General features: G+C 53.7%; 1 protein-coding gene across 2 annotated transcripts in view; it reads left to right on the top strand.

Moving 5' to 3' along the window:
* Positions 1 to 22791, top strand: part of UROC1 (urocanate hydratase 1) — a 40680-nt gene that overhangs the window by 6631 nt on the left and 11258 nt on the right. For both annotated transcript variants that reach the window (XM_072784852.1, XM_072784853.1), the window contains 16 exons: positions 2661 to 2791; positions 3866 to 3959; positions 5098 to 5157; positions 5495 to 5623; positions 5755 to 5816; positions 9269 to 9335; positions 9424 to 9567; positions 11479 to 11567; positions 12834 to 12896; positions 13187 to 13366; positions 13631 to 13728; positions 14665 to 14737; positions 15789 to 15910; positions 17214 to 17284; positions 20400 to 20498; positions 22208 to 22307. In XM_072784852.1, the coding sequence (XP_072640953.1) occupies positions 2661 to 2791; positions 3866 to 3959; positions 5098 to 5157; positions 5495 to 5623; positions 5755 to 5816; positions 9269 to 9335; positions 9424 to 9567; positions 11479 to 11567; positions 12834 to 12896; positions 13187 to 13366; positions 13631 to 13728; positions 14665 to 14737; positions 15789 to 15910; positions 17214 to 17284; positions 20400 to 20498; positions 22208 to 22307 (1582 nt within the window). The remainder of the gene's footprint in view (positions 1 to 2660; positions 2792 to 3865; positions 3960 to 5097; positions 5158 to 5494; positions 5624 to 5754; positions 5817 to 9268; positions 9336 to 9423; positions 9568 to 11478; positions 11568 to 12833; positions 12897 to 13186; positions 13367 to 13630; positions 13729 to 14664; positions 14738 to 15788; positions 15911 to 17213; positions 17285 to 20399; positions 20499 to 22207; positions 22308 to 22791) is intronic.

Here is a 22791-nt window from a genome sequence, read left to right as displayed (position 1 = left end):
ATCCTGGAAAGAAAAAAATGAAAACTTGATATAGCATAGACTAAGTGGATATCAGGGAGAAAGAAAAATTCATGGTCATAAAATGGAAATCTCATACAAGGGGGAAATATGGCACCAGAGGTCTCGTGCTGCCTTTAGGACTCAGGAATTTACCAGAATCCCCTTTATGTGTAGCACATGTGCATTCTTCCTGCAGAACAGGCTGAATTGGGAATAGCCTTTAAAGACTGTCTGTTATTTTCCTAGGCCATTTTGAAGAATGGTCGAGTCATTTCTATCAACTGACACGTTTTTTAAAAAGATTGCATTTATTTATTCATGAGACACAGAGAGAGAGTCAGAGACACAGGCAGAGGGAGAAGCAGGTTCCACGCAGGGAGCCCGATGCGGAACTCAATCTCAGGACCCAAGGTCACACCATGAACTGAGACGCTCAACCACTGAGCCACCCAAGCGCCCCTATCAACTGACACATTTCAAAATTCAAATGTCAAAATTTGACAATTTTACAGAGTCCAGGACTTCAGTAGGATTGAGTTGAACCCCAGTAGTGAAGCCGGCCCTGCTCATTGCCACCTCTGAGCGGTTTGTGAAATCTGCTTAGGGAGTTGCAATCAGTATTTATTAGAAAATGAAATAAAAGAAGCTAGAGCAAGATAGAATATATTAGGAGCTGTGTAGTAAGGTCAAGTCTTGTGTAGATTGTGTGTGTTTGTGTGTGTTATATTGCTTTTGAAACTTCTTTCGCTGCTCCATTTTGCTGGGCATACTCTTCTGAGAAACCGTACACCAGCAAGAAGACAACAATCTTTGTGTTGAGGTTAACACGCATAGAAAGCAGCCGACGCGACACCATGTGTGCACAGATGTGAATGTCACAGGCACACAGGGAGAGGGGGACAAACCCCAACCTTGAAGGGGAACCACTGTCCTGACTCCTAAGTCGTGGCTTGGCCACACTGGTCTTGGCTGGCCTATCCAGAGTTATGCTGTATGTCCCTTGAATGTGGGCTGCTTTCACTCAACAGCAGGTAGGGAGCCGCATGTCTCTGTGGATGGTTTAGCTTCACTGCTGTCCTGTAGCAGTTCCCAAAACGGGGTTCCCCAGGGCAGCAGCAGTAGCAGCAGCAGCACTGGGAACCGGTCAGGGATGCAGGTCAGAGGCTGCACCAGACCCTCGGGGGGATTCCAGTGTCTGCTGGAGTTGGAGAACCTTCGGCTGCAGCATATTCCTGGCCTCTGTTCTTGAGGGAGAAACTATTTCTCATCAGTTTTTTTTCCAAGGGACAAGGGATGATGCATGTTTGTTTCACATGAAAACTAATGCCCTGAGCTGGGGTTTTCTTTATGGCCTCTCTCACCATCGGCTGCCTCCTGAATCTGCCCCACATCCCCAAGGGACACCCTTGTCACTCATCCACGCAGTGTTAGACCTCAGGGTGCACACCGCCTCCTCCTAGCCCTCTGCCCCAGGCACCGATGCTCCTGGCCGGGCACCCAGCACCATCCCCCTGGGAGCACTTCCGCCCCTGCCTGAATGCTGGAGCACCCAGTCCCGGGCTGTGGCACTTCTCCCATCACCTTCTGCCTCCCAGTGTCCAAAGCCCACCTGCTTCCCTCAATCATCGCACCACCTCTCTGCTCAGCAGATCTGCACCAAATGATGAAGAGAATAAAGTCACCATTCCCAGTTCCTTATTTACCCACTCCAAAAACCATTTGTTCCTCAGGGTCAGGTGGTTGAATAAATGGCCTCAACATCCACCCGGACACCAGGTTGTCACCTTGGTCCTGCCTCCAGGTTCTAGTCCAGGCAGGGCGCTATGAAGGGGTCCACCAGGGCTCTGGTCCTCCTTGAGCTTAGCGAGACAGATTGTAAGCAGTAAAACAAACAACCTGTAGAGCATCCAACAGTGAAAACTTTGGGAAGGAGACAGACAGGGAGGCAAGCCACTGCGGAGGGGGCATCTGGACTGAGACCTGAGTGAAGGAAGAGACCCTCTAAGAAAATGCAGGGGGGCAGAGAGGATTTAGGCAGAGGGAAAGGTAAGTGCCCAGGCCCTGCGGCAGGACTAGGACCTTCAGGGATGTCTGGAGGAGTGATGAGATGGCCTAGGAATTGGGCTGACTGAGAAGCCCTGAGAAGGTTTCTTCTTTCTCTTGGCCTGCTGCCCCTGCTCCAGGCTCTGCCCCAAGCCTGCCTGGATCCAGCAGGATCTCACTTCCAGAGCTTCAGGTGTGCAGTTGTGCAGTGTCTAAGGCTGGTTGCCAAGCTGGGTGCTGGTGGAGGGTTGCTTCTCTACACTTGCACGAGGTGACTGTGGGCTCCCAGCAGATCTGCTTTCCCCACCCTTGCATCTGCATCTCCCCCTAGAGCTGCAAGCCTCAGGGCAGGCCCTCTCAGGTCCTTGACTGGGATAAACAAAGGGATGGACTAGAGGTCTGCCCACATGAAGGAGGGAGGGCAAACAGGGAATGCTTCTTGTAGGAGATGACATTGTAGATGGACTTGGAGGGAGAACTAGGTCGTCTCTGGGTGGGGCCATAGGTTTCTGAATGGAGAGAGGCGCATCTGAGGAGGGAATGAGGAAGGCCCCTTAGGGAAGCCTCACAATGCTTGGCCTGGAGATCCTTGGCCCCTCATCCTCCTCCTCCCCCAGCTGGCACTGAGGAACGCCCTGCGCTACTTCCCCCCGGATGTCCATGAACTACTGGCCCCTGAGTTTGCCCAGGAGCTGCGACTATACGGGCATATCTACATGTACCGGTTCTGCCCCGATGTGAAAATGAGGTCAGTGCTGGTGGGTGCAGCTTGGGGGGCCCACCCAGCAGGGGCCACGCTGGAGGTCAGTGACACCCAGACTGCCCACACCTGGAGGCCCACGGCTCTGGCTTGCTGAGTGGGCAGCCCTCACGCAGAGGGGGTGGTGGCTGTGATGTCACCCGAGGGGGTCTGTGACCTAGAGCTGCCTGCGGTCCCAGCCTGGCCGGAAGATGAGGGAATCCTGTTCGGACAGGTGTCTGGCCTTACCGTCCGGGGGAGCTGATTCTGAGCAATTCCAGGGCCAAATTATATACAAAATCGCCTCCTGAGCTTCCTGTCTTGCCCTGCGGGAAGATGAGGAGAGCCTGACGGGACAGCTCCATCAGGGCCTTCAAACAGCTTAGGTTCCCGCTCAGGGGTCTCAGGCTGAACAGTATGTGGTGCTGGAGGCCCTGTCAAACCGTGGATGGCTGGGCCTCACCCCACATCATGGATTCCGCAGCCTGGGTGGTGCAGGCAGGAGGGTGTGCCTTTCTCATAGCTCCTGGGCCCCGCTGCCCCCATCTAGGGGGCACACCCAAGCACAGTTGTTCTTGAATGTGCCCAAGGCCCACACCTGTCTGGAACCACCCCAGAGAAGGTCATCTCCCCATAAAGTAGGAACTGTGTCCCCTTGTTCCTATCAGGGCCTGTTGGCCTGGGCTCTGCTCTAGAATTGACAACCAGCAGTGCTGGTGGCATGAAAGGAGAGATGGATGAATAAACTCCACCTGGAGTAGAGGCTTCTGGAAAGCAGATGCCCACTTTGCTTCAAAGTCCATTTTCTCCCAGTTGGACCTGCCAAGTGGGGAGGAAGGGTGGCCCAGGTGGGTAGGGACCTAATTCCCCATCCCTGAAAGGGCAGGGGTACAAAGCACAACATGAGCACCAGAGTGGGTTGGCCTCGCTGGTTTGGAACCCCTTCTGCTGGCAACACCAGGTGACTTCGGCAGGATGCCAGGTCTTGCTGTCCACACCTGCTTGGGTGTGGCCTGAACATTAGCAGGCAGGGAGCTTGGTGCCCTCCTGTCGTCACACCTGGTGGCTGGTCTCCCCTTGCAGGGCCTACCCAATCGAGCAGTACCCCTGCCAGACAAGAGCCGCTGCAGCCATCATGCACATGATTATGAACAACCTGGATCCTGCCGTGGCCCAGGTAACACCTGGGGGACCCTGAGGCCTGGGAGCCAGCCCTGCCCAATAGAAATGTAACTCAAGACATGTGTGTAATGCTTTTAAGCTTTTTTTTTTATTTTTTTATTTGTTTATTTATTTGAGAGAGAGACAGAGAAGACAGTGCATAAGCAGGGGCAGTGGCAGAGGGAGGGGGAGAAGCAGACGCCTCACTGAGCAGGGAGCCCAATGTGGGACTTGATCCCTGGACCCTGGGGTCATGACCTGAGCCGAAGGCAGACGTTTAACAGACTGAGCCATCCAGGTACCCCTGCTTTTAAGCTTTTTCTTTAGAAATAATGATAGATTCATAGGGTTGTAAAGATATAATGCAGAGGGGAACACAGAGCCTGCGCCCAGCTTCCCCCAGTGGCTATATCTTCTGTAACTGCAGCACAGCATCAATGCCAGGGTATCACCACTGATATAATGGACACACGTGCCATTCTAAATTTTTTAAAAGCTACATGAAAAAGTAAAAAACTAAACAGGTTTACTATTGTATTTTGCTTATCCCAATGTATCAGAAATATTACCATTTGAACAAGTAATATAAAAATTCTTGGGATCTTTTACAACCTCTTTTCCTACTAAGTCTTTGAAGCCAGGGCGTATTTTACATTCAGAGCATGTCAGATGAGCTATGGTTCAAGTGCTCAATGGCCACACATGGATGACGCAAGTCTGGCCACATGTGCACAGGGTGTCCTTGGGAGCCGATCTGTACATCAGATACCCATAGTTGAGAAAGGATAGCCTTTGCAGGGGTGAGTCTCCAATTATTAAACTTGAGGGCAATATGGTCCTAGAATTTGAATATTCTACCTCGAGGTGTGAGCTTCCTCAGCCCTGGGCTTGGCCTCAGAAACTGGTCACAGACAGATGCTTCACACTGACCCCAGGCTGAGTTCTCAGGGGGATCCCAGATCAAGTTCTGACCCTCACATCACACTGAGCTCTTACCCAGTCACAGGTGGGCCTGCCTCGCCCTTTCTGCCTTCTCCCCCTGCCCTTACCACTCCTTCAAGGGCATCAGCCACTTGGCCCTATTAAGCGCAGCACAGAGGTGGGGGCCCTCCCTTCCTAGGCACCCATCTCAGATAACACCATGTCTTCTCCAGTTTCCGCAGGAGCTCGTGACCTATGGAGGAAATGGGCAGGTGTTCAGCAACTGGGCTCAGGTACGCTACCCTGTATGGCCTCCCCCCCCCCACCCCCGACCCCACCACATCTTTTGGCCTGGGAGGAGCTTACAGCCCAGGGCTCAGGACTCAGGTCTCAGCCTCCCTGCTGCCTGAGATGCCAACACTGGAGATATGGTGTATACTGAAGGTCCTAAGGTCATGAGTGGCATGATCGAAGGCACTAGGAGCCACTGGAGAGTAACAAAGGCCGGGAGGGATGGGGCACTGGCAGGACTGCTGGCACTGTGGGAGCTCTCTGGGCCTGGGTGGTGAGATGAGGCTCGGCGTGGGGCGCCCCCTTACAGAGCCCTCCACTCTTTGCTCTTCCCTGCAGTTCTGGCTTGTGATGTCCTACTTGTCGCAGATGACAGAGGAGCAGACCCTGGTCATGTATAGTGGACACCCACTGGGCCTCTTCCCGAGCAGCCCCGGGGCCCCCAGGCTGGTCATCACCAATGGGATGGTGGGTCCTGGGGACAGCCAGGCATAGTGCCTGCCCGGGGGCTGTGGGAGAGCCAGGTGCCCCCAACACCTGCCCCCACACTGTTTCCTTTGTGCAGCCCCCAGCCCTTGGCTCCCATCCTTCTTTTCCAGGTGATTCCCAACTACTCCTCCAGAGCCGAGTATGAGAAGCTCTTTGCCATGGGAGTTACAATGTAAGTCCTATTTCACTATTTGGGTTTACATCACTCTTTCCCACCCTGTGTGCTATATTATAAAACAATGTAACAATATTAAAAACAATTTGAAACACATTCACAGTGGCAACGCCAAAGCACAAGTTTAAGTTTCCATATTCCCTAGGAGTTCTTAGGGATGTGCATATTGGGATTCGTATACACTTGTAAGCAAGTGAACAATTGGATCCTGCTTTTTGCCAACGTGTTGTTATGTTATGAACAATTTCAAGTCGACAAAACATTGAAAGAATTAACAGTGCACACTGAGATGCTGTGTTTAACACACTACCAAACTCTTTGTCCCATGTCTATCTATCTGTCCCTCTATCCATCCATCTATCCAACTTGATTTTTTGATGCATCTCAAAGTAAGCTGTACACAAGGTGGCCTGGAATTCAATATTTGTTTATGGGGTTTTTTCCTTCTGAAGCGCAATTTACACAAAATGCACACGTCCTAGTGCACCATTCGGAGTCTGACAAATGTGTGCACCTTGCCACCCAAAGCCCCAGGTATGAGCACAACCATTTCATTTGTCATAAAATTGATGCATGCTCTAAACTGTGAACTTTTCCCTCAAACACTATAAAAAGAGCTACAGCGGGAAGGAACTCCCTCTCACACCCTATACTCCCCAATTCAGTGTCTGTGTCTTTCCAAACGTTTCTTTAAAAAATTTTTTATTTATTTATTTGAGAGAGACAGAGAACAGGGGGAGGGGCAGAGGGAGAGGGAGAAGCAGACCCCACACTGAGCACAACACAGGGCTCCATCCCACGACCCTGAGATCATGACCTGAGCTGAAGGCAGACGCTCAACCACTGAGCCACCAGGGGCCCCCTTCCTTAGTTTCTAAAAGACAGAATTGGCAGGAGCTTCTAGGCATTTCCTGAGTTTAGTAGTCAGTTCTGCCTTCAGGGGGCCACAGGATCTCGCCAGTGACCCCGTGGGATCAGGTCGTACTGGGAGCCAATTAGCCAGCCCTCAGGCTAACAGTTGCTAGTATACTCGTCATAACAGTCACTGCCACATGTTCTGAAATTTATAGATACCTTCACATTTGCTATTCCGCACAAGCCTCTGAACCAGGCACCTTCTAAGCCCATTTTGTGGAGAGAGAAACTGAGGCTCGGAAACCCAATTATTTTTCTGGCTGGTCATAAGTAGTTAGTGTTACTATTATTTACTTTGAAGCCCGACGACCTCCTCTGTTCCAGTGGGAGCAGCGAAGGGGTCAGAGGGGCAGGATGTACGTCCTGGATCCGCTGCCTCCTGAGGGTGACGCTGGGCAAGTTGGTGTGCTTCTGTTTTGTGGGTTCAGGATGGAAGTTCAAAGAGACTAGAACTGCGGAGTCAGACCTCATCTGGCACACTTGAGGGCTGACCAGGTGCTGTGGGCAATTGGCTATGTGTGGGTGCAAGTCGCCACCGAAGTGGGAACAGGTTTGCTGTGTACGGAATCTGAGACCCTCTAACTACAGCAAAGCCTTTCCACTGTCAGGCCGACAGATGCAAAGCTGTATCAGGGAGGATGTGGGAAAAGAGGCACAGACTGTGGGTGGGTCAGGTCCGTACAGCAAGGCGGGGGGGCCAGGAGGCCTCCGTCTAGGTACTGGGGTTGACATTCCAAGTGCGGTAAACGTGATCCCACAATTTTACCTCCCAGAGTTACTTTGGGAGCTGTGTGCAGTGGATGACTGTAGCACAAATGACCAAATCAGAGGATTTAAAATCAGTTCCCAGCTCTGCCGCGAACCCCTGTATGGCCTTGGAACTTGGATCCTATCTGTAAAGAGGAGATTTGACAGCTCCTGCCTCAGAGAGTGGCATGAGGATTCAGGAAACACAAGAGGGGACACCCTTTTCCATGTGGCACAAAGGGAGCCCTGGAGCGCACTGCTGGAGGCTCCCACTAGTGAGCACCACTGGGGTGGAGGTTAGCGGGCCCAGGCAGCTTGGGGGTGGTTATGATGGTTTCACCCGTCTCCCTGGGTGGATATTTATTATAGTAGCATGATTTTTTATGTTGTTGAATAGTCGTGCAGCCTTCCGAGGTAAGGATAATGCCTCCCCCTTTTTTGGAAGAAGATGAAGAATTTCCACGTGATCTGGCACCTTTTCCAAATCATGGGATGGACTGGGCATTCTGACACAAATCTGCAAGAATCAGGATCCACCGTTGATCCAGGAGAGAGGAGGGCCTGGGGGGACTTGCTGGGAGACAGGAATCTGAGAGAAGAGAGATGGGGAGTCATCAGGGAAGAGTAAGACTCAGGCAACAGAAAAATGACCCTTCCCCCATCACATTGCCAAAAAATTAAAGTGTTTGATAATTATCAAGTGAGTGGATGTTCATGCATTGCTGGTGACAGTCACTTTGGAATTTGAGAGTATCTATTACTATTTTCAATGTTTGCATCAGATGACCCAGCACCATCCCTTCCTCGTTTCTTCCCTGGGCCTGGGGAGACGGATAGGGGGCAGCTCTCTGTGGAGTTGTTCATGTCGTGCCATTGGAGGGGAACATTCTGTGGCTTCTGACGTGTACTGTGGAGCATGACTAGGAATGAGCAGGATCTGCATGTGCTTTGTGGAAAGGACCCGCACAGCCAGTGTGCCCCGCCGCCCATCACGATGAGGCTGCTGATGTAAATTACACTAATACGGGCGATAACAGTAACCTCGCGTGCAAACTGTGCTCTCAATGCTGGGCACCAAAGTCGGCCTCAGTGTGGCACAGCGCACAACCTGACGTGTGCGGCTCACTGGATTCTGATACATGTGTGTGCTGTGCCAGCCACTCTCTGAAGACACCACCGCTGTGACCTCTAGCTCTGGGCCCACCTTCCAGCAGGTGGACCGCCCAGTGGAAGGCCACTGAATGTCGTGCAAATGAAATCCCACAGAACGTACTCTTTCACATCTGGCTTCCTCACTGAGTCACTTGACACACTGGAAGACTTTGTCTTTTTCTTTGCCATGTAGCATTTCTTCATATTCATACATTGCACTTCGTTTCTGTGTCCTCCAAGATGGGCATTCTGGCTGTTTCAGGGTTTGGCCCCTGCAAATAAAGTTGTGGTGACTGATGGTGTGCATGTCTTTATGTGGCCATAGGCATGGAAAGTGGAAGTGCTGGGTCACGCTCATCCTTTCTCGATATGGCCAAATAGTCCCCAAAGTTGATTGTACCAATTACATTACAGCTTTGATAAAACAAAACCTGTTTATAAAAGATCCAGGAGGCCAGAGGGGACCAGATTTGGGAGGGGGGTGGCTGTGGCTTTATCTAGGCTTACTTTTTTTTTTTTTTAAGGAAAATGTATTAATGCATTTTGGGGTAATTAAAAAGGAATTTTAAAGCATGTATAGTGGAAGCTGTGCCTGGTGCTGGGCTCACCCCTGGGCTTGCCTTCTCTGTGGTCAGGTACGGCCAGATGACAGCAGGCAGCTACTGCTACATTGGTCCCCAGGGAATCGTCCATGGCACAGTGGTGAGAAACAGGGCCATGCCTGGCTGCTGGGGGCGTGGGAGGCTGGTGTGCAGGAGTGGAAGGAAACACCTGCTTCTTCTCCTGGCAGCTCACCTTGTTGAATGCCGGCAGACGGTACCTGGGTGTCAAGGATCTCACTGGGAAGGTCTTCGTCACCTCTGGGCTGGGCGGAATGAGTGGTGCTCAGGCCAAAGCCGCGGTCATCGTGGGGTGCATCGGTGTGATAGCAGAGGTGAGCCAGCAGGCCCTCCACCCCTGCCCACATGCCTCCGCCCTCAATCTAGAGCCACTCCCACTCATGGCATCTCGTCCCTCGCCATCCCAAAGCCTCCCAGATGGATTCCCAATGTGGTGCATGTGCGCTGTCTTCAAAGTGGCCATCACCTTCCATGGTCAATATCTGCATATGCTCTCCATGAACCTGACCTTCTTCTTCTTTTGTTTTTTAAATATTCTATTTATTTATTCATGAGAGACACACACAGAGAGAGAGAGAGGAAGAGACACGGGTAGAGGGAGAAGCAGGGTCCCTGAGGGAAGACTGATGCAGGACTCAATCCTGGGTCTCCAGGATCACACCCTGAGCCAAAGGCAGACGCTCAACCACTGAGCCACCCAGGTGTCCCTGAACCTGACCTTCTGTGGGCACTGCTTCCCTTTATCCCACCGAGTCCATGGAGTACAGCTGGGGGATAATAAATATGGATAAATGAACATGGACTTCCCCAACTCAGACGGGTCACTGTCAGATGGGGGAAGCAGACAGCAGTAGAAGTGTGTGCAGGAGGCTTTTGCTCAATGGTTCTCATGGCTTTCTTTGGGAATGCCAAGGAAAGGAAGGCAGGCAGGAAGAGGAGGCGAGGAGCTTTCAGACAAGCCTGGGTTGGGATGGAGGGTACCTTCTCATGGGAGGTGTATCACCTGCTTTCAGGGGGACAGGGGATGGCCCAAGTGTCCTTGCATAGGTGTCTCTTAAAGTAATTTGTATTTAAAATAATCAATATGCCATAGTGGCACATTTTGGTGGGTCTGCCCTTGGCCCCTACATGGAAAATAAGTTATAGCAACTAATGTGAGCTTTCACGGAGCACATCCTCTGGAACCTGCAGGAAAACAGCCCGTTTTCAGAAAGCCTTGACTTCCCCTTGCCCCATCCTCAACCCTCATCCTTATCTACTTTCCCCTGTATCTTCAAAAAGTGTTTGCCACAAAGAGAACCCTCAGCAACTATTTGTAATAAAATTCCCAAATAGTAAATAAGCAATCGAGAGAGAGAAAGAGAGAGAGAGAGAGAGGAGAGAGAGGAGTCTTGGTGATACACACTTTGTGATTTACACTTAGGTGATACTAAGCCTATTTCACACATTCTTGTACTGCTTAGGAGCCCACTTGGAGGGATGCCTGGGTGGCTCAGTGGTTGAGCGTCTGCCTTCAGCCCAGGGCTGGATCCCAGGGTCCTGGGATTGAGTCCCACGTCGGGCTCCCTGCAGGAAGCATGTGTCTCCCTCTGCCTGTGTCTCTGCCTCTCTGTGTGTCTCTCATGAATAAATCAATAAAATCTTTAAAAAAAGGAGTCCCCTTGGCTGCATGTAATGGAAACTCAAACTACAGCAGCTTCCACAAATCGGGTTTTATTTTTCTCACACAGCCAACAAGCAGTGCTGGCATTGGTTCAGCAGCTCAGTGATGTCAGGGCCAGCATCTGTAGATTGTCTTGGGTTTCCCTCACGGAAACAAAATGGTGTCCCAGCCATCCCATCTCCATTTAAGGCAGGAACAAGGGAGAAGGGAAGTGCCACCTATGACTGACTCTCTTTCAGCAGGAAAATAACAACATAAGAAACCCCTTCTGTTACCCCATTGGTCAGTATTGGATAAAATGGAAGTTGTTGTCCAAAAGGGAGGCTGGAGACAGTGGAAAGAGTAGCTGTGGTTTGCTTGGACTGGGGCTGCACACAATGTCACCCCCAAAATTCGCGTTCTGTGGGTAAGGATGACAGGAGGGGGAACAGATACTGGAAAGCAGCTCACAGCGTCTGCTCTGACACTGCGTTATGAAAGTGGGTGACTACATGGGAGATGGCTTCTTCCTAGTGGAGGCTGACCCACCCGGTAAGGGCGGCCCCGTGTCTCATGGTCCCAGGTGGATAAAGCCGCCCTCATGAAACGCCACGAGCAAGGATGGCTGATGGAAGTAACGGACAGCTTGGACCACTGCATTGAGAGACTCAGGTATGGCGCAGGTAAAGTGGGGAGACCACAAACAGGGGCCTGGAGGCTGGGCTGACTTATGTGGGCCTGTGAACCGCCTGACACTTGGCCATAGGTGGTATCTCCCTGAGTGACCCCGCAAGGGACGTGCAGTACCAACATCGCAGGACCCAAAGTGGGGCTTGAACCACAACCCCAAGATCAAGAGTTTCAGGCTCTACTGACCGAACCAGCCAGGCGCCCCTTCTAATTCTGTTAGGGTTTCTCGCTGGTGTGCAGGAAGCCCCGGAGTTCCCACACCTGGTTCCCTGGTGTGCAGGAGGCCCCGGAGTCCCCACACTTGCTGCTAAATGGTTTTCTGGCTATTCAGCCACAGTTTTGCAAAGATGGTGCCCTGTATTTCTCACTGTTGTGGCCTCAGCCCAGAGCCTGGTACATAGTAGGTGCTCACCTAATCTGTCGGTGAGGGGGAGGTGAACCTTTGAAAGATGGAATTGTTCCTCAGGGAGGCTCTGGGCTGGGGATAAGCTGATGTTCCTCCCCATTCACGCTCTGGTTGTCGCGGTGCGGGGGGTGGAGACTGGCAACATTTTCCTCTGGTTTGATGTCTTCCAGAGGTATTTTAGTGGGAATGGGGGCAGGACTGCTCTGGGGGCTGCTGATCCAATGCTGCTTTGTTTGTTTGTTTGTTTGTTTGTTTGTTTTAGAGAGGGGAGGGTGCAGGCATGTGCAGACACACACACACACACACACACACACACACACACACGACAGGGGACAGGGTCAGGAGGCGCAGAGGGAGACCAAATCCTAGGCAGACTCCGCGCTGAGCACAGAGCCCACACCAGGGCTCAATCTCATGACCCTGAGATCACGACCCAAGCCAAAATCAAGAGTCGGGCCCCTTAACCGACTGAACCCCCAGGTGCCCTGTAACCATCTTTGGCGATGTCTACAACTTTAGGGTCACCTTGCAGGAGTTCCAGAAGGATCCCAATCAGAGCACTAACAGCAACAGCACAGACTCTGTGCATCCCCCTGAGAAGGCTTGTCACTATTGTCATCTCGGTTTTCTCCTCTGGGGCATTCTGCTCTGCTGTTCTCCTTACAGTTCTGGGTCCTCAAAGGACATGCCTCAGGGGTCCCTAAACATCAGGCCCAATGCTGACCCACAGAGCTTTCGGTGACCTCCAGGGTCTCCTGCATTCTTGCCAGCTTGGTGTTGGTGGGGGTGGATAGCTGTGGGCAGGTGCGACGGGCCATCTGCTCTGCTCTGTGCCCTTCTAGAGAAGCAAGAAAAAGGAAGGAGGTGCTCAGCCTTGGTTACCATGGCAATGTGGTGGATCTTTGGTAAGTGTGGGATGGGAGTTGGCAGCCTTGGGGACATTGGGTGAACCTCCCCCTCCAGACAAGTTACCCGTGGTGGCCATGTGCTCCCTGGACACAAAGCTGCCAATGTGCTGTGCGTAATGCTCCACTCCCGGATCCTGGCCTGAGCTCACAGCAGCCTTCCTGCAGATGTTCTCTTGAGAGAGGAGGGCAATCCCCTGCTGGCTGGTCCATGAACTCAGGCCCTACAGGTCCCTACCCCTTCTCCAGGCCAGTGCCGCCCTGCATCAGTCACCCCTCATCTTTCCCAGGGAGCGCCTAGTCCATGAATTGGCCACCACGGGGGAGCTCTTGGTGGACCTTGGATCAGACCAGACATCCTGCCACAACCCATTCAATGGTGGTTACTACCCTGTGCAGCTGGGCTTCACAGAGGCCCAGAGCCTCATGGCCTCCGACCCTGCTGCATTCAAACACCTAGTCCAGGAAAGGTGATGAGGTCCCAGGGCTACTCTGGGTGTGAGGAGGTGGGGTGGGCACACAGCGGGCAGGAGCTTTAGGGACTGGGCGGCTCTGACCTCTGCCGGGTTCTCCAGGCCCAACTGTGTAGCCTTACTCTCCCCTGTCTGATGGGATGGAAAGCTGGCTGAGCTCCATGGGGTGTGGTTGGGGGGTGACAGTGGTGAGCACAGGGGGCCTGCTCTCAGAACCTCACGGGTGGGCAGCGCTGATCACTGACTGCCGGCCTCTTGCAGCCTGAGGAGGCAAGTCTCAGCCATCAACAGACTGGCCAAGGAGAACTTCTTCTTTTGGGACTACGGCAATGCCTTCCTCTTGGAAGCCCAAAGAGCAGGTGAGACACGACAAAGGTGTGGTAACAGGGTGCCGGCCTCCCCAGGCTGGGATGGGCCAAAACCCTGGCACTGGGCATGCTCCCTTCTTGCCAGCAAGAGTGCCCTGGCAGGTGCCAGGGGAACATGGGAGCCAGAGCATGCAGGATCCACTGTGCCCCTGCCCAGGCCCACTGAAAGCTGGTCCTGCCAGGTCCTTGGCCTCTGGGCCTCAGCTGTGCCGTTTGCCATCAGAACATCAGGTGCCACAAAGAGAGTTGGTATGATGCCTGAATAGAAGCTTCAGCTGGAAAGAAAAATATAGTTTAACTTTTCTGTGAAGGAAACTTTTCTTTTTTTAAATCTAAATTCCACTAATTAACATATAGGGTATTATTAGTTTCAGAGGTAGAGGTCAGTGATTCATCAGTCTTCTGTAAAGCCAGGGTTCATTACATCGAGTGCCCTCCTTAATGTCTGAAGGAAACTTTTCTGTGAAACAGGTAGCTCATGCTAGAGGGTAAAGTTCAAAACGTACAAAACACACAGTGGGAAGTCGCCCTCCCAGCCCCGACCCTGGCACCAGGTCCCCCCTGGAGTTGGAAGGTTCTGGTGTGCCAGTTGGAGCACAGGTGGGCCAGGCATCTGGGGGTAATGTGGATATGGATACGTCCCCACAGGGCCCCACACCAAGGGCAGTGCTCACTGACTCCCTTCTCTCTTTTTAATTGGAGTTGATTTGCCAACATATAGCATGTCATCCAGTGCTCATCCCTTCTTTTATGTGAAAACAAACAGCCCTAGTGAGGCTTCCCTATCAAAACAGAGCACTTCCATAGTCTTTCCCTGGCCTCTGTTGAAACTGCCGTCTCAAGAGGGGCATGAGTCCCCGCCTCGGGTGGGGTTGCCAGCCCTCAGACCCTCAGGCTGATTCTGTGCTGCGGGTGCTCTGACCACAGGAGCTGACGTGGAGAAGAAAGGCACCAACAAGACAGGATTCCGCTACCCCTCCTACGTGCAGCACATCATGGGGTAAGTGACGTGGTGCTGGGCACTCGAGCTGGGGGAGTCCTCGATAGGGAGCCACGGGAGGGAACCAGGGAGACCAGGCTGGGGTGGAGGCCTCAGGGTCAAGCCAAGAAGTTTGGGCTGAAGCAACACAGGGTGAGGGGATGGGAGGCCTCACAATGCTCCTGGAAGTTTGCCAGCCCATCTGTGTACCTGATGGGACCAGGGAGAGAGGCAGGGGGCATGGGGAGGAGCAAGTCAGCTGTGTCCTTGGTTCACCTCAGGTGAGGAGGTGGAGGCTCAGGGGGCTACCGGGCAAGGGGTCCCTCCCCCCGCACCGGGGGCTGGTGAAGGCAGGACCTGAGGCCACCCAGGAGCATCATTTCACCCAAGGCAAACCTGGCCAAGTCCCCACATTGTCTGTTTCTCCCAACTACTTTGTTTTAGTTCACAGACTTTCAGGTTGTCTGTGTGACAGCACTAAAAGAGAAAGTGTGCCTGTGTCCCTGCCCCCTGTTCCCACGGAAAGAGGGGGTGTAGATCTAAAAGGGAGGACGAGGACCAGAGGGAAGGGGAAACACTGAGGGGAGGGAGGGGGCTGTGGGGGAGGGGAGGAGGGGGAGGAGAGGAGAAGGAAGGGAGAGGGTGCTGGGGGGAGGAGAGGAGGAGGAAGGGGAGGGTGCTGGGGAGGGAGAGGAGGAGGAGAGGGAGGGGCTGTGGGGGAGAGGAGAAGGAAAGAGGCAGAGGTGGAGAGGGGAAGGTGGGGGCTTGTGAGGGAGAGGAGGAGGAGGGAGGGGCTTCCGGGGGGGGGGGGTGTGAGAACTGGGTGGTGGCCTCTGCACCTGCTGTCCAGGTGGCGGCTCAGGGGCCACAGCCGGGACTCTGGATCCGACACTCTGTTCACTGTTGGTGCCCACAGGCCAGGTGCCCCCGCGCCCCCGCGCCCCCCGCAGCATACGACCTACAGGTTCTGGAGCATCTGTAGGCCTCCCCCCTCAGTTCGGGGTGACCCAGGCCCAGCCAGTGGGTGCGGCAGGCTAGGAGACCCGAGGCATGCGTCACTTTGTCCTTGCAGGGACATATTCTCCCTGGGATTTGGGCCTTTCCGCTGGGTCTGCACATCAGGGGACCCCCAGGACCTGGCAGTGACAGACCAGCTGGCCGCGTCTGTGCTGGAGGGGGTGGTCGCCGATGGAGGTGAGGCCGCGGGACAGAGGGGGGCCGGTCTCAGGGCCTGGGTCAGAGCTCCTGCAGTGGCTGGGGCTTCTCCGTTGAGGCAGCTGGGCTCTGCTTCCCACAGGAGACCTGCACCCCGTGGTTCACCTCCCGCCCTTCCTGGGGGACATGACCTGCCAGTTATCTCTGCCTTTGTCATGGAGCCGAGGCAGCAAGAACCGCTGTCCTAGCTCCGACTCCCACTTCTCCGAAGCTTTTCCGGGTCCCGGGCACTTTGTCTCCACATCGCTGTGCAGGTCCTTCGGCCTTGGCTGCTGGTTTTCAGTCCCCACGGGCCGTTCCCCATCTGCCCACATCCAGGCTAGGTGGCCTGGAGGGTCCTGTTCCCCGGATTGAGGGCTGGAAATCCAGGGGAAGGGGAGCCGGTACCTGTGTGGGAGGAGCCAGGCAGGGTGCACCTGCTGGTAGCCGCGGGGCATATGCTCTCAGGGCTGCGGATTTCCAGCGAGGCTCCGAGGAGCAGCAGCAGAGTTTCCCCCAGGCAGGTAATCCCAAGAGCATAGACCCTCGTAAAAGATCGGAAAGTAATGACGCAGTGATGACTTATGAACATCGCCTTCATTTTTAATTTAAAAATTTAAAAAGTGTGAGTTTGTTTAACTGAAATTTTAATGATGTGTGTGTCAATGACTATGTCACACACTTCCTGAAGATTCAGGGCTGCTCTGGTGAGCTGGGGGGAGCAGCTCCAGAGCAACACAGCTACCACCTGACTCTGCGCGCCCTCCACACTTCAGCCAACTGGCCTGTCTTACTGGGATAGGCCAAGCTTCTTTCTGCCTCAGGGCTTTTGCTCTGAACACTGTTCCCGCAGATCTTTGTGTAGCTACTTCCTTCTTAGCATTTAGGATGTAGCTTGATCATTACCTCTGCAGGGAGGCCTTTGGTCCCCCTGACCTACCACCCTAGTGACTCCTTCACTACACTTTGAATTCCTTCATGGCCCATTGAAGTCTCTGTTCCAGTGCCCAGCACAGCAGCTGACATACAGTGAGGACTTAATAGATGTTTGAGGGATGGAGGTATCAGGCAGGGGGTTGCACACATCCGTGCATTAATTCGTGTGATGGTTTGCATCACTGGTTCTGGAAGTCAGACGGCCTGGGGTAGTGCTGGGGCTGGGGGCTTCCTGGCCCTGTGTCTGGGCTCCATGAGGATTGCAGAACAGGTGTCTGTGCTGAGCGGCTGCCAGAGGGAGGGCCTGGTTCTGAGCCCCACTGGATAGCAGCTCCCGATGCCTGGACACCCCCCTTTCTCCCTGCAGTGAACCCAGGCGTGAAGCTGCAGTATGCAGACAACATCCGCTGGATCCGGGAAGCCGCCAAGCACCGGCTGGTGAGGACTTGGCCTGGTGGGAAGCAGGGGCGGACCCTCAGCTGCCCTCTCTGAGGTGGGGTGCCGCTTGCCGTGCCCAGGCTGGTAGATGGGAGCCCCGAGATGGTGCCAGTGCACCTGTGAGACAGCTCCGGTGGCAGCCTCCTTGGCCTCCCAGGAAGCGGCAGCAGCATCTCACCCAGCAGGCCGCCAGACGAAGAAGCCCAGAGCCTTTCTAAAGGTGGCCTGGGGCCCTAGGGCACTGACCAGGGTCAGTTAGGGAGTCGCTCACCCAGTTACCCCACAAATAGCTCTCTCAAGTCAGGGCTCCTGGCTTCTTGGCTGTGTGACCTGGGGCAAGTGGCTCAGCCTCTCTGAGCCTCCCGTCTCATCTGTGCAGTGGAGATACTGGAGATGGTGGACACCTGAGCTGTGGGGGCGCGCATGCTTGGAACAGGCCCTCTGGGACAGTCTGTGCACGGGGCATCGCTGGGGTCAGGGTCGAGTAGAGGGCACGCTGCTGCCTCATGTCTGGGGGTGCACTCACAAGCACATAAACACGAATTGAGGCAGTGCCGGCTGGGGACTGCTTTCTACAGACCTGTCAGGAAGGTGTCACAGAGGAGCTGAGTTGTGAGTCTAGCTCCAGATGCTGGGGCATCGGGGAGGAGCGGCCACGTGACCGTCAGGGGAGGCAGAGGACCAGCCAAAGCGCAGGCCGCGAGGCGGCAGCCGGCTTGGTGCGCTGAGGACGAACGGAAAACGGGCAAATGGCTCACAGGCCAGGCCTCGATGGCCAGACACTACCACCGTGTCCCTAGGGCCAGAGAGGGACACCCTTGAGCACTGCCCCGGGTCCTGGGCTTCTGCCCCCAGCCCCACCCCACCGAACTCCTCCTTGGCCAGGGGTTTGCACCCGTGTTTCAGCCACGAAGCCCCCATGCAACAGAGGGTCTGAGACACCTGCCTTGAACTTGGGGATCTAGGCCATGGGGAGGATGGGGCTGGAGTGGAAACGTGTGGGGCCCAGCCAGAGGCAGCCTGGAGGGGAGAAGAACCCAGCCCTGAGGGAAGGGCACCCTCAGAGCAGGAAGGGACTGGCGGGAGGCGGGGAGGACGGGGTGTGGGGAGCCCTCTGGACGCCGCTCCAAGGATACCTGGGCCGTCTTTCCTGAGTTTAGCTGACGTCCTGTGGAGGTTGTATTCTCCCCACTTACCTCACACTGCCCTTTGCCTCAGGAGCGATGGTGATGGCCGAGGGCTGCCCGTTATTGACATTCTAACTGGGCGCCTTGTAGGGTGTACTCGGCTGAGCTGGCCAGCCTGTGCCAGTTCCTCCTCAAGTTTCTTTTGTCTGGATCCAAGACGTCTGCGAGTCTCTGCGGTGCTGATTTATACTGTCATCCTTCCCACAGGGCTTGTGGCCACTGGTGTGGGAGCAAGGCCAGTAGTTAGCAAGCGTGAGGGCGGAGGAAGCAGCTCAGGTGGCCACGTTGGCCGGCGCCAGGGCCCCGGCTGGGCTCGATTTTCAGGCCCATGGTCGGGGTGTGCTGGCTCCACCACCGGCTCCTGAACCTTACACCCTATTCCGGGATGAGTGGCCAGGCAGCTCAGGGAAACCCCTACATCCTCTTTGGAGAATCCAGGGTTTCTCAGCCTTGGTGCTCCTGACGTTTGGGGCCAAATCATTTCTTTTTTCAATTGTGGCAAAACGTACATTACCATAACGTTTTGCATTTTACCCATTTTTAAGGTACAGCTCAGTGGCTTTAAGTACACTTACATTGCATGCACCCGTCACCACCATCTGTCTCCAGACGTTTTCACTTCCCCAAGCTGAAACTCTGTCCCCATGAAACATGACCTCCCTCCCCGCCCCCTCCCCAGCTCCTGGCAGCCACCACTCCTCTAGGGACCTCATGCAGGGGGATCATGCAGGACTTGTCCTTCTGTGACCGGCTTCTTTCACTGAGCATGATGTCCTCAAGGTTCATCCACTCTGTAGCCTGTGTCAGAATTCCCTTCCTTTTCTTTTTTTTCAAAGATTTTATTTGTTTATTCATGAGAATACACAGAGAGAGAGAGAGAGAGAGAGAGAGAGAGAGGCAGAGACACAGGCAGAGGGAGAAGCAGGCTCCATGCAGGGAGCCCGAAGTGGGACTCCATCCGGGGTCTCCAGGATCACGCCCTGGGCTGTAGGCGGCGCTAAGCTACTGAGCCACAGGGGCTGCCCTCCCTTCCTTTGCAAGGCTGAGTAATATTCCACTGTCTGCATAGAACGTATCTCTTTTGCTTATCTGTTCATCCGTCAATGGACGCCTGGGGTGCTTCCACATTTTAGCTATTGTGAGTAATGCTGCTGTGAACCTGGGGGTGCAATACCTGTGCCAGGGCCTGGGGGCTGAATATGACCTTATCACGGGGGAATGTTGTGGGATGTTTGGCAGTACCACCCCCATGCTGGCAGCACTCAAACGTGTCTCCAGTTGTTGCCACATGTCATCCTGGTTGAGACCACTGTACCACACAAGGATTCCTGGGAGCGACCTGTCTTACCATCCTGAGGGGCTGCATCCTGGTGAGTGTGTCCACAGGTGCTCGGCTGTGCCACCTACCACCCATGTGGTCGTGTGCAGGTCACTCAGCCTCTGTGCCCCAGTTTTCTCATCCATAAAGTGGAACCCAGGATGAGGATTATTAGCACCTTCCTTACACATTCACTAATGGGTGAAGGTGCAGAGTACTTGTAGTTGTGCCAGGCACAATCCAAATTTGCATTAATTATAAAAATAATATTATTTTTATTGGAAGGACTCAAGCAGGGATATGAGGTAACATCCCTAGAGTCAGGATCTTGGAGCCTCCTCCTGGGGTTAACCCTGGAGGCGCTGCATCTCAGAGGGATGTCTGGGGGCCCAGACTGCATGTGGACATGCAGGGAGTTGGCGTGGCAGCCTAGTGGACTGGACATGAGGGCCCACCTCAGGCCCGCAGACCATAGAGCTACCATACACCTTGGGGTCCTCCAGGACCTCCCTAGAGGGGCCCATCTGGCTGCTGGTGGACCTGTTACCCAAGTCACCCATGGCATGTCCCTAGGCCATTGAGGTGCTTCTTCTCTACCTTTTCTCTGCAGGTGGTGGGGTCCCAGGCAAGGATATTGTACTCAGACCAAAAAGGCCGTGTGGCCATCGCTGTGGCCTTCAACCAAGCCATCGCTCGTGGGAAGATCAAGGTGACCAGTCCTGTGCTGCAGGCAGGAGGCCTCCTTGTAGGCTCCTTCTCATCTTTCCCTAAGGCCCCGTGCTCTGTGTTAGTGTCAGAGGAGGGGCAGGTAACTGGGGACCAGGAGTGATAAGGCCTGTTCTCAAACCCAGCCTCTGGTATGTTCCCTGCTGTGTGATCTTGGGCGAGTCAGATGCCCTCTCTGAGCCATCTTCTGTGACAAGAGAATAATATTAACCTCAAAGCCTAGGTATGAGGATCAAGCGAGTCATCAGTTCTTGAATTATCTTTTTTTAAAAATTATATTTTTATAAACCATGACAAACTTCCCTGGCTTTCTCCCACATTCCCCGCAGTCAGCCGGCCCACGTGGAGGACACAGAACTCTGGGCACACTGGTTTGGAGGGCACTCTTGCTTCTGTTCTGTAGGCCCATGCACAGAGTTCTTGCTGGTATCCCCATGTTTGGGAGTGGCAGTGTTAATGATCAGATATGAAAGGGAAATCAGGTTGAAAGAACGTGAAGCCTGTCCTGGTGGCTGGTTCTGGTGGCAGCAAGGACAGCAGCCCCCAGCCCATCTCAGGGAGCGCTTCCAGAGCACCCTGCTCCATGCGCTCCGGAGGATGGGCAGCCTGCCAGGACATCTCTCCAGGCACCCTCATATCCAGGTGTTAGGCCTGGTTGGCACAGAAAGCCATTCATTCTACCTGCTTGATTGAGCACCTCCTCCATGCCAGGTTTGTCCTGAGGTACTGGGGACCAGTGGCAGAGAGCAAAATAGACAGGATCTGGCCTCATCTACTCACTAGGGAAGGGAAACTGATGATGCAGGACAAAGGCATAAATTCAGAGGGAAATGAGATGGTGATGAACATAACAAGAAACTGAATGTGGGTGATGGGGTGGGGTGCTGGCTTAGAGATGTCAAGGAAGGGTGACATGGTGGGGGCAAGTGGTGACTTTGGATGGGTAGGGGTGAATAGGGTGGGGGTGAAGGGGTGGGAATGAGTGGTGACTTTAGATGGGGTAGGGTTGAGTGGTGACCTTAGATGAGGTGGTCAGAACAGACCTTCTGAGTTGCTGGTGAAGAACTGAGACTGAATACCTGGAAGATGCTAGAATGCCTGGGGGTTGGCAGTTCAGAGCACATGTGAAGAGCAAGCTTGGCCTGTTTGTTCAAGGAAAGGAGAAGAGAGCCTCCCATTCAAAGCAAGGGGAGTTTCCCTTCCAGCAAGGCACCTCTTCCTGCACAAGGAGCCCTGTGGACCTGTCCTTAGCCACGGCCCCACTCAGCCTTCACCAGGGCTGTCTGTCTGCCCCTTTTCTTAGAGCGCAGACGCAGGGGAAAGCCCAGCCTCTAGCATACCGCATGCGGATCAGTCCCAGCCTGTCCACTCTCCAGCTCTAGGGCATTGGGCAAGTTTCTTCTCCTCACTGGACCTCACTTTCCTGTCCATGAAATAGGCATACCTCTCTGGATAGAGTTGTCGAGACTGCCCAGGGCACCAACGCAGGCATAGGGCACGGGTGGCCTTCACAGAGAAAGGACCCACCCTGTGAGATCTGTTAGTAGGGATAGGAAGCCATCAGAAACACCTATGCTTCCTCTTGTTGAAGAAGGTCTGTTTCCAGGAAGAGGGACCCAAAGGGCTCCCGGTGTGTGCCGGGAAGCTATGGTGGACACCATTGCTGACATCTCATAACCTTCCCTGCTGCAGGCACCAGTGGTCCTGAGCCGAGACCACCATGACGTGAGTGGCACAGACAGCCCCTTTAGGGAGACCTCCAACATTTATGATGGCTCTGCCTTCTGTGCAGGTGAGGAAGACAAAAAAGTCTAACAAAATTTTGTTAATGTTGGATTTGATTTTGTTTAAAAATCAATAGATTCATTTATTCAGTCATAAGGCTCCAAAAAAAAAAAAAAAATGTTCTGGCATCTGAGAGACTTGGCATTGGGTGACCAGCCCAGCACACAGGTGTTTCTGGGAACTGGGATTTCTGGTTTTAAATTGGGCTAGTGCCAGGCAAAATGGGACAGTTGGATGCCCTAGACTTGGGTGTGCACCTGATCCTGTCACTTGCTGGGCGGTCTTCAGCAAGGCATTTAAAGTCTGAGCCTCAATTTACTCATATGTAAAATGGAAATAATAGCACCTACTTCAGAGATGAAGAATGAAATCAATTAATATCCTGCAGGCAGCACTCAATGAAGATTATCTGCTATGGCTGCTGTTACTCTTCTGCTTCTAAGCCCACTACAGTTATAACCATCACAGAGGCTGCTGGATTCTAGTCCTGG

Source organism: Canis lupus, chromosome 19 (assembly GCF_048164855.1).
Source record: "Canis lupus baileyi chromosome 19, mCanLup2.hap1, whole genome shotgun sequence".
Taxonomy (NCBI): Eukaryota; Metazoa; Chordata; class Mammalia; order Carnivora; family Canidae; genus Canis; species Canis lupus.
The sequence above is the reverse complement of the archived record's forward strand: the minus strand, read 5'-3'. Positions and strand labels throughout refer to the sequence as shown.